The 8,645-nt window shown below is 44.3% G+C and overlaps 1 protein-coding gene across 1 annotated transcript; it reads right to left on the reverse strand.

Annotated features, from left to right (window-relative positions):
- Positions 1 to 55: 55 nt before the first annotated feature.
- LOC135805597 (peptidase M20 domain-containing protein 2-like) lies at positions 56 to 8,645 on the reverse strand. The gene is made up of 3 exons (XM_065319660.1): positions 8,271 to 8,645; positions 3,279 to 3,569; positions 56 to 1,711 (listed from the first exon to the last, which is right to left on the reverse strand). Exons 1-3 carry the CDS (start codon positions 8,365 to 8,367, stop codon positions 816 to 818), a joined length of 1,284 nt encoding a protein of 427 aa, XP_065175732.1. The 5' UTR covers positions 8,368 to 8,645; the 3' UTR covers positions 56 to 815.

Here is an 8,645-nt window from a genome sequence, read left to right on the forward strand (position 1 = left end):
AAATGCCCCGGCGAGGTCACAGCACGAGGTCACAACAAAATATCAGACACTCGGATCAAGGAATGAATGCTCGAAAGTCCAAGGGAATGGCTTGATCAAAACTTATCATTATTATCATTTATAATACATTATTTTATAATACATGAGACAATTCTAAACGCAGGGTACATGAAAACACTGTACTAAAAGAAGAAAAACACGGAATCTCTAAAAGAAGAAAAACACGGAATCTCTAAAAGAAGAAAAACACGGAATCTCTAAAAGAAGAAAAACACGGAATCTCTAAAAGAGAAATTAAATTTTCTGGCAGTTGACAATCCCTGACAGTTTACATAAATGTTACCATGGTTACATGAGGAGCTGTTATATGAGGACATGTGTATTTTGAGTTGAGTTTTAAAAATACGAAGGCCGCTGACCCAGAGTTGTCAGACAGGAAGTGACAAAAAGAGTAGAACAAAATGTTGAGGGCAAAACTGAGTAAGGACCGCAATGAGTAGTAGTAGTAGTAGTTCATTGTACACAAACCGGTACATGTTACGGGGTACTTGTAGTCTCCAGGGCCTAGGGGCATGGCGATAATTATGGCATTTCAAAAAAAATGTGTAAAAGGTTCGACTCAATCCTACAACGTGCATTGATGAGAACTAGCAACACTGCAGTACAATGTACATGTACATGTAGAATACTGACAAGCACATGTGTGGGCCCGGTCACCAACTGTCATCAAGGAGGGAATAATGCAAAGTGCTCAGCGCTCCTGTTGGACTGTAGCCGAGACCGTTTGGGCGTGATGCAACCATGGTCAGGAAGGCTTAGGCCATACTTGCCAGCTGCTGCTTGAAGCTCTCTTTCACCTCCTTCAGCAGATCACTGTCAGTCAGAATATCCCAACCAACAGCAGCCATTGCCTTGGACACACAGCGAGTAGCAGCATGTGCTTCGGGCTCCATAGCAGCAGCAGCAAAGTCTCTCGTGTGAATATTTGCCGACGTTCCAATGTTGAATGTCGGGTGAATGGATGGGACAACGTAGGACACATTGCCCATGTCCGTCGAAGCCCAAACTCGATCAGCAGCGAGTGTGCCATTTGCAGGGCCAAACGACTGCCAATGCTTACAGTAGCGATCGATAAGCTGGCAGTTTGTGATCATGTTGGAGTAGAAAGCAGGCGAATCCTCGGCCTGGTATTTTATTTCTACTTGACAGCCAGTGGCAAGTGCTGCAGCATTCATGATGGATGTTAGCTTCTCCTTCATGACACCAACCTCTTTGTCAGTGGGAGCTCTGATGTAGAACTTCATGGAAGCTTTCTCCGGAATAATGTTGGGCTTTGCACCTCCGTTGGTGATGACTGCATGAAGACGGCACTCGGGGCGTAGCTGTTGTCGCAGCATTGACATGGCAGTGTAGGCATTGACTGCGGCATCGAGGGCATTGACACCTTCCCACGGTGCGGCAGAAGCATGTGCAGCCCGGCCAGTGAATGTCACAGACGCGTGATTGACGGAGAGAATTCCCGGTGAAAGCATATTCGTGGCCTCCGGATGCACCATGAGGCAGACGTCGATATCGCTGAAAGCATCGGCTTCGATAAGGTCCAACTTTCCGCCACCACCTTCCTCAGCTGGCGTGCCAAGCACAGTTACTACTCCGGATGTGGACGTGTTTGCCTCAAGAGCGGCTTTCAGTCCCAATGCAGCAGCAACACCTGCACCAGCCACCATAGCACAGCACGACAAAACACCACACAAGACACAGTACTAGTAGAACAATACAGCATTTAGACTGACCCTAGACCATCAATGCCAGCAACTTTATCCATGGTGTACTAACCGTTAGAATCATGTGAGGTATATCTGACGTGATGATTCTATGAATCATGTGAGGTATATCTGATATGATGATTCTATGAATCATGTGATGAATCATCACGTCAGATATACCTCACAGTTCTACACACTCAATCTCGGACAGCTAACTGTTTCAACTTTGTAAGGTCCCATCAGTGGAGCTCAGAGTGACCGGATGAACCGATTGCAATGAGGTCTCTTGAACAGCAAAGCCTTTTTAAATCTGCTCACAGCATCCAAGTCAGAGTGCTTTACCTCACAGTCCTACATACTATAGAATTCAATTTGGGAGACTGTGAATAACAAGAAGTGGTACCCCCCCCCCCCCCCCCCCCGCTCAATATCCAAGCATCTACAAAACTAAGTATTCATGTACATGTATTCAGCTAATCCCTTTCTTTTTTTATACCAGTTCTGCCAGCGTGTCTAATACTCGACCAGAAGCTGCAGACCTGGAGTAGGGCATGTGTACAGTATAATCACAGTGACGGCAGCTATCCTTTTCGAGTACAGTCAAACCTCTTTAGGACGAACACCAAGGGACCAGTGGTATTTGTTTGCAATAATGGAAGTTCTTCTTATCCACAGCTTATACCCAGTGAATAGACAGTGATCTATCCAATAGAGTTATGAACACTTGTTCTTATCAAGCGAAAGTTCGTCTTATCAGTGTATCAGTGTATCAGTGTATCAGTGTATCAGTGTATCAGTGTATCAGTGTATCAGTGTATCAGTGTATCAGTGTATCAGTGTATCAGTGTATCAGTGTATCAGTGTTCTTCTTAACGGTTTCACTGTTCATGTACAATGTGCTGCCAGTACAGTCGATATCAGCTATAGCGTACCCTGTTGTTTTCAGTGTCTTTAATATCACTGTATCCGATGCACCACTGCAAGCCATATCACATGGACGTGTTTATGTATGCATGCACGAGGCGCACGGCCGCGTCAACATGGTTTCATATATATATATACAGGTGGCTAAGATCCTTAGGCTGAGGTGAAAACCGAAGCGCGGAATGGGCAGAGGCAACACTACTCTGGTAGTAATGGCACTTCTGTTTGGAAGAGGTTCAAAAGTCCAAAAAGATGATGTTTTGACGAACATCATGGGGTCCTTACTTCGTGTGGGCAAAACGGACTGTTGAGTGTTGGCGTGCATAACCTGTGCAGTTGTGAACCTCACCCCTCGTGGCGGTCAAGTGTTGGTTGAAATACCAACTGATCCTCTTGGTTGGGTGATGACAAATGCATTGTATTCTGTGTCTAGCATACTGCTAAAAGGGCCCATTTGCATGAGCAGCCCAGCAAAGCTTCATTGATTCATGTACATTCTATTTCTATTGATACGGCCATGTACATTATATTTCTATTGCTTATTGGGTTTCGTTGCACTTCTACTTTTAGAGATCAATTCAGACTCACCTGATTCAGCGATAAGGTTGTGTCCACAGGCATGTCCTATGTCTGGAAGAGCGTCATACTCGCAGAGCAGACCAATATTAGCGCCACCGCTGCCCTGTCGGAACACAGCCTTGAACGCTGTATCCACTTTGTACTTGCGCTCCACTTCAAAACCATTCTTCTCCAAGAACTCGGTCAACGTGTCATGGGCAAACTTCTCTTCATAGCAAAGTTCTGGGTGGGACCAAATCTTGCCGCTCAGTTCTTGTAGCGAATCAGCTTTGTCTTCCACCGCCTTACTGATAATGTCGACTGCTTGTGACGACATAATAGATTAGGAAGGAGATAGGATTGAGTATGAGTTTCTGCTATTTACTACAATGTAAAAGGATCTTTGAAAGTACAAGTTTACTTCTGTTCTTTCAACCTCAATGATCAGTCTATTTATAGTCATCACTTCAAATGCAGACGCTTGATTTGCGGAACCAACGCCGCGAAGGCCGCACAACCCACAGCGACCGCCGACTTGGTCGACCGCCAGCGATAGCTAGCGGGAGCCGAAGGCGAAGCTTCGGTAAAGCTGAAAGCAGGGAGTAGTACAATAGGGCTTGAAAGTGCTACGTCACAGCATAGCAACAATTTCAAAAATTCAAAAACTGGATCCACTTGGATCCAGTTTTTGTATGGATCCAAGCACATTTCAAGCGGTCTTACCCACAGCATGGTGATGTAGCCAGTGAAACTGACTGATTTGGCTACTGGGGGCGGGGTTACAACTGGTGGCGAAATAAAAGTCACACCTGCATGCGACATGAGTGGGTTGCTATGCACCCACATACTTAGGCAATGGCAAAGTCATATAATATATTGTAGTGGATCCAAAAATAGAAATCTGATGTCAACTTACTACTCCCTGGCCGTTTTGACGTCATCACTTTCAAACTCCCTGGCTGAAAGCTTCCATACCTGGCCTTGCCAGTATAAGTACTCGTACAGTGCACTGTGCAGTGTACTTTTGGTGGAACTGGAGTCTTGACAGGCAGGGTAGTCTGCAGTCGAACAACGACTTACTGTGACGACAAGGGCAGGGCAAAGAGTAAGCTACACTGTTGTAGGGGAAATTATTATTTTTCTCTTGGTAGAACTGTAGCCTAGCGCCTGTCAGAGCCGGCGCCACCGGTACCAAATCCAGCTCCCGTTGAATGTTCAGTGTGAGATTATTATTATTATTTTAATGTGGAAGTGTTGACACTACAGTCATGTACATGTAGCTGTTCTCGTACACCCCTACAAGTAGGCCCTCGTTAGTCTCTCCCTCCTGAACTGTTCTTCTTGTCTAGTGAGGACTACTGTGCAGTCTATCTGTTGCTAGCGGAATAGTGACATGTGTGTGTGTGGAGCTGAAACAACCAGAAACGATGTACTGTACATGTGACGATGATGTAGCATAGAGCTAGAGGTTCCTCCTCCCGATCCCATGGCCATTATAGCAATAAAAACTGCTTTATGGCAGTTTTCTAAAAAAAGTTATTGTGTTCTAGTCCATGGACCCCGTCTAAAAAGTAAGAAATTAACGAAGTGTGATAGCTGAAAATTAAAATTTCACACAAAACCTCACAATAATCTCACAATAATCACAGCACTTGAAATGCTGCTTTCAACCAGGGAGTAGTACAATACTACTCCCTGCTTTCAACACTAAACTTGTACTGCACCAATAATTGGCAACATGCATGCATAGGAAAGAGGATCGCGAGGGGAAAAGGTCTTCTGCATGTAGCTTTTCATTCTGTGTGTGATTATTGTGAGGTTTTGTGTGAAATTTAAATTTTCAGCTATCACACTTCGTTAATTTCTTACTTTTTAGACGGGGTCCATGGACTAGAACACAATAACTTTTTTTAGAAAACTGCCATAAAGCAGTTTTTATTGCTATAATTTCTTTTGTTTTTTCTGCCACCAATCAATGGAATGCCCTATATCAATATGTAAATGATGGCCTTCACATCATATCAATACCATATTATACGCATTGATGTGCAAGCCTTTTCTTGCAGAAAATGGCACTAGCATAATGCATGTTCTTCTGCGGGGAAACATGTGAGCAGTGGTGGTGATACTTTTTTTATACGGAGGTCATTCTGTGCACGTTGCTGTTGCAGAATTTCATGACTCTGTCATAAAATTGTCAGATTACTCCACCCTCAATCAGATTTATTTGAGAAATGTAGCCATGCGGCAGGTGCGGGTCGCAGATGTTTTTTGTTGATTCTGTGTCTATAATGGTTTATAGTCATGGGTTATCGTGATAAGGTCATCCAGCATCATATTGAAACTGAAATCGTAATCCTGTTGATGTCGATACAACTTTTGGAAGTAGTTCAATGACTTCAGACTGTTAGTCCACGATTGTCTAAAACAACACAGCAAAGGAGGAACAATAAACATGTATTAAAATGTAAACAAATACATTGCATTACACAAATCCTGAGGATAAAAGGGGCAAGGCTATGGTTGGAGGTACTGAGAGATAAACAAGGCACTCCACAATAATAAAATCTTACACATCTTTTGGCGAGTATGAATGATATCCAGTCGAACCTCTTTAGGACGAACACCAAGGGACCGATGGTATTTATTCTGTGAGCTTAACCTATTTTATAACCAGAGAATACAATTATATCTCCAATAGACATACGAATAGATTTCTTCTACAGCGAAAGATTCTAAGCCACACCGACTCATTGACTCTTCTCGTATGAAGCAATGGAGTCACTAGAGAGATTCTGCAAAACGAAAATGCGTACAAACTTTCGCTCTACATCATGAAGTGCGAAACTTGCAGGGAACGCGAAATGAACTGTCGTAGGAAATTTCGTGAGATCGGGTCATGGCGTAAGTGCACTTGGCCCGCGCAAACTACGAAAATGTGCAGAACGCAAAGTTCGTGCAAAAATTCGCACACACTTCCGCAAGGACTGTCGCGAAACTTCGTTCGAATTTTCGTTTTGCAGAACCTCTCTACTGAACCTTTCTTTAGCAACATGACGGCAACTGAAACAGCAACAGAGAAAGTACGATACATGTACTCCACATTCTTACAGGTACGTACTACAAACAGATTGCAGATCGTAATTCTTGCTTTGGCGGCACGAAACTTTATTTGAGGCAGTGCAATCTCGGCGGTACTCACAAATCAAACAGCCCAGACTTGAGTAAACAAATCCAATCATACAAGTACGAGATTTTCACGAGACGAGACTGCACCCATTGGCTTGTTTCGTATGAAACAAACAAGTTACTGAACCTCTCCACAATAGAGATTTCCCCTGATATGCGAATTTATTTTGCAAACTCGGTCAATTGGTGCTTGAACCTTTCCCTCCAGATTGGGAACTGCCAACGATAGTATGCCACTGACCAGTGCCTTACTTGTAACGTACCAATGTACAATGAATATGAGTATTTCGACAACGCATCTAACATAAGCCTTACCGTCAAGAAGTTGAACTCGCGTTTTTCGCACACTGTAGACAAGGGCAAAGAGATAAAAATGAAACACCCCAGACTTGAGTAAACAAATCCAATCATACAAGTACGAGATTTTCACGAGATGAGACTGCACCCATTGGCTTGTTTCGTATGAAACAAACAAGTTACTGAACCTCTCCACAATAGAGATTTCCCCTGATATGCAAATTTATTTTGCAAACTCGGTCAATTGGTACTTGAACCTTTCCCTCCAGATTGGGAACTGCCAACGATAGTATGCCACTGACCAGCGCCTTATTTGTAACGTACCAATGTACAATGAAAATGAGTATTTCGACAACACATCTAACATAAGCCTTACCGTCAAGAAGTTGAACTCGCGTTCTTCGCACACTGTAGACAAGGGCAAAGAGATAAAAATGGATCTAAATCCGAATAAAATCAGCACACGTTTCCGTAAATGAAAGGTGAACATAAGCAAATGAATCGAAGGAAACCGGTCAACTTAGAGATCACCTGTCATCGAGTATTCCGTAAAAGGAGGCCTCGCAGGTCGGCAGCAGAAAAGCAAAATTAGGAAAAGAGATCCTGTCAACTTTTCCATTATTTATTGCATTCCGCCCCAAAATCAGCACACTTTTCCTGAATGAAAGAGTCAACACAAGCAAATGAATCAAAGGCAACTGGTCAACTCACCTGTCATTCAGTAATATTCCGCGAAAGGAGGTCTCAGCAGCGCCGAAACGAAATAAGCCAGGCCATGAGACGAAATATCCGAAACAGCTCATGCAAGAAGCAGTTCCAAAGAAGGAAGTTCCTCGCGCATGCACATCCGAACACGGATCCGCGGACTGCATGCATGCACTGAACACAATGTCTGCCGTGCACGTGCACAGCACACGGCTACTACGCGTTGGTAGATCTAATACCGAGCACCTTACGTAGAGACTTACGTAGCCTAAGTGAAATACCGAGCACCTTACGTAGAAACTTACGTAGCATAGCGATGTCGTTTTTTCTGCCATGTGAACACAATAATAGAAAAGCTGACAGGATCGCTTTTCTAAATGATAGTGAGAAGGTCCACTTGTCCCGTCTCCACGGTACCACCCCAGACAATCTTTGTGCAAGTAACATTTAAATAATAGTTATCTATACTAGTATTCATGGTATTAGGTAGAGGCAAGAGTTTTCATGTACTCTTGGTAGAGGCAAGAGTACGTAAGTACACACTCTTGGTAGAGGGTAATCATGGTAATAACCTAGCTGGGGCCGTACCGCCTCTCGGGAGCTGGCTCCGAGCCTACAGCCTACAATATTATTATTAAAATTGTTGTAGTGCAGGCTGGAGGCAGTACACAGTAGGACAAGGCAGAACCAACTAACTGTTACTTGTCCAAGGTAAAGCGTAAACCATGGTACACCAGGAACCATGGTAAACGGTTAAAAAACCTGCCCGAGGAGACTGCTGGCATTTACTCTTGGTAGGACTACACTGGTCTGCTACGCATGCTAACCTACCTGCACTGACTAGTATGGGCTCTTGAGAATTGGTCACGAGATGCGCTTGCTCAGTCCTAATACTAATCCTCGTCGTCGGGGGGTTTGCGGTCTGCATTACTGCAGCTTGTTGCAGAGTCCTTTGACAGTGCGCTTCTTTGACGTTGTCCTCGACCTCCCGAGGCGGTTGTGATCAGGGGCTTTCCGTCTTTTTAGCTAGGATGGTAGGAAGGCCAGTCGTGGTAGAATTTGCCGCTGCGTCGCTCAGTTAGTACGGCCATATCATACGAGAGCCAGGGACTACAACGACACTAAAATACCGATCCAACTTCCATGCCAGGAGCGCTCTCACTGTGGGCAACGAGATGGGCCGGGAGCGCGCAGGGCCAAGGGAGC

The sequence above is a fragment of the Sycon ciliatum genome, chromosome 1 (assembly GCF_964019385.1).
Source record: "Sycon ciliatum chromosome 1, ocSycCili1.1, whole genome shotgun sequence".
Taxonomy (NCBI): Eukaryota; Metazoa; Porifera; class Calcarea; order Leucosolenida; family Sycettidae; genus Sycon; species Sycon ciliatum.

Excerpts from the sequence above, each read along its gene's own strand:
- LOC135805597 (XM_065319660.1), bottom strand. The coding sequence starts at position 8,367 with ATGCAGACCGCAAACCCCCCGACGACGAGGATTAGTATTAGGACTGAG. Across the intron at positions 3,570-8,270 it reads GCCCATACTAGTCAGTGCAG|TCGACATTATCAGTAAGGCG; the intron begins GTAGGTTAGCAT and ends CGTCACAAGCAG. Across the intron at positions 1,712-3,278 it reads CAACCTTATCGCTGAATCAG|GTGTTGCTGCTGCATTGGGA; the intron begins GTGAGTCTGAAT and ends TGGCTGGTGCAG.